The sequence below is a fragment of the Mus pahari genome, chromosome 8 (genome assembly GCF_900095145.1).
Source record: "Mus pahari chromosome 8, PAHARI_EIJ_v1.1, whole genome shotgun sequence".
Classification (NCBI taxonomy): domain Eukaryota; kingdom Metazoa; phylum Chordata; class Mammalia; order Rodentia; family Muridae; genus Mus; species Mus pahari.
The window spans coordinates 27,159,969-27,162,074 of record NC_034597.1 but is presented as its reverse complement, the minus strand read 5'-3'; the positions used below and the strand labels follow the sequence as shown (position 1 = coordinate 27,162,074).

The 2,106-nt window shown below is 45.8% G+C and overlaps 1 protein-coding gene across 1 annotated transcript in view; it reads left to right on the top strand.

Annotated features, from left to right (window-relative positions):
• The first annotated feature begins 1,426 nt into the window (after nt 1–1,426).
• The window catches only part of LOC110325986 (ral guanine nucleotide dissociation stimulator-like), a 2,055-nt gene continuing 1,375 nt past the window's right edge, over nt 1,427–2,106 (top strand). The window contains exons 1-2 of the mRNA XM_021204153.1: nt 1,427–1,607; nt 1,746–1,942. Of these exons, the coding sequence (XP_021059812.1) occupies nt 1,458–1,607; nt 1,746–1,942 (347 nt within the window). The 5' untranslated portion in view covers nt 1,427–1,457. The remainder of the gene's footprint in view (nt 1,608–1,745; nt 1,943–2,106) is intronic.

Below are 2,106 nucleotides of genomic sequence, written 5' to 3'. Positions count from 1 at the left end.
CAGTAAAAGGAAAGCTCAGTCTACACACACACACACACACAGAGACAGACACAAACACACACACACACACACACACACACACACACACACACAAACTAATTCACATACACACACACATACATACACATGCATACCAACACATGTAGGCATGATACACATGCATTTGCAAGCACTTGCATGCACAGGCACACACATGCACACAGGCTCGAATACACAGACACACTATGTAACCATGCATTAAGGCACATGCCCTCACACATACTGGCAGGCACTTGTATGCACATACATGCCCACAAGCAGGCATAGATGCACACCTTGTACAGAGAGGGAAAAAAAGAAACTATAAAGACATTGCAAAGATGAAGAAAGGAAGAATGAACACTTCATTTTGACAAAGGAGACAACATGTTAATTAACTATAAAACTGACCCCTACTCAGGAGTACAAAGGAATTCTGAACATATTCATATGACTTGGACTCCTCAGATCATTGACTTACTAAAGACCCAGATCCTATGTGTGAAGGAGGTAACTGGTCAAGGGAGGAACATTGGATGACTTTCAATCACAGACCACTGGAAACAGCCGAAAAAGAAAACACTGAGTAAAGAGGAAGAGATGGAATACCAGACAGCAAAGGAGACAGGGAACTAGAGAAAAACTTGGCTTCCACATAACACAGGATAGGGACAGAAAAAGTGTGTTTGAGTTCCATTCCATTGCTGTGACAAACACTGTGACTAAGTGCTACTAAGGGAAGAGAAAGTTTTCTTGCAGGTGAGGTTACTGGAGAGAGTTACTGGAGAGAGTCAGAACAAGGACTCAAGCGGAGATTTAAAGAAGCAATTGAGGATGAATCCCCTCTGAAAGAGTGTTAGGGGGCCAGCTTCCATCTTGTAAGCTGGTGTATGTGCCTCAGCCAGTTGTTTATAGAGTGCTGTAACCCCTGGGCTTAAGCCTTAAAATGATCATGGTGGTGGAAACTGATTCTGAGAAAGTCAATCCCTATGCAGGAACACTGACATTGTGGGGCTGGTGGCTGTCCCAGGTATGCATGTGCTCTCTTTCTACACAGAACACACATGCACAGTCACATAGAAGCAAGGAAATATGGCTACGGTTTATAGTCCACTGGGGTAATTAGGATTGAGAATAGGATTAGGGTTACTAATGCAGGTCAACAGTGGGGACGCAGATTGCAAAACTGATGTGCTACCTGTATCCAGACACCTCTGGGAGCAATTGAATGAGTAGCACCTGTGTACTGGTGTCTATTGTATACCTGGGAAGGGAGAGGTGACAAAGGAGCCTTTTAGGAAAGCACTGTTGATAAAGGAACAGTAATGGGATCACCCTCTTGACAATGACCTAACAATGTAGAACCTTGGTAACCACACAGCCAACTGTTTAGAGCCAGTCCACTGGGCTCCCTTGTCTGAGACCTTAGAGAAAGCAGTATGTTCACTTGCTGCCTTCAGAGTACTCGAGGCTCAGGACACAAGAAAAACAACAGGGAAGGCCGCGGTGGTGTCTGGAGGCGCAGGGTTCACTCTTGTCTTCAACACCTCTGGCCATTTGCCCGAGAGAAAACAAACCACAAAGGCCAGGTAACCACTCTGAAATCCCAATGTTTTGATCTTTGTGTTTGGCAGTGTAATAATTCAGGAAAATATGGAATGGTAAGACTCAATCAGAATGCTGCAGGCCTGTGCCTGTTTGAATCAACCACCTTGATCTCTCATCAGGGTGAGAATGTATCCGCCCCAGAAGACCCGACGGAGCATGGTACACAGTCACAGATCAGTGCAGACACGTTGAAAAAGCTGGTTAACCACTTGGTGCCTTCCCTGCAGAGTGGGGACCCTTTCTTCGTCCCTGCATTTCTCTCTACATACAGAAGGTTTGCCACTACCCTGCAGGTGCTGAGTCTGCTATTCAAGCGGTGAGTGCCCATCTCCAAGCCCAGAGGTATCAGCTCTTCTTGTTTCTTCTGGGAATCTCTGTCTCTCTCTGTGTCTCTCTGTGTCTCTGTGTGTCTCTCTCTCTGTCTCTCTCTGTCTCTCTCTCTCTCTCTGTCTGTCTCTCTGTCTCTCTGTCTCTGTCTCT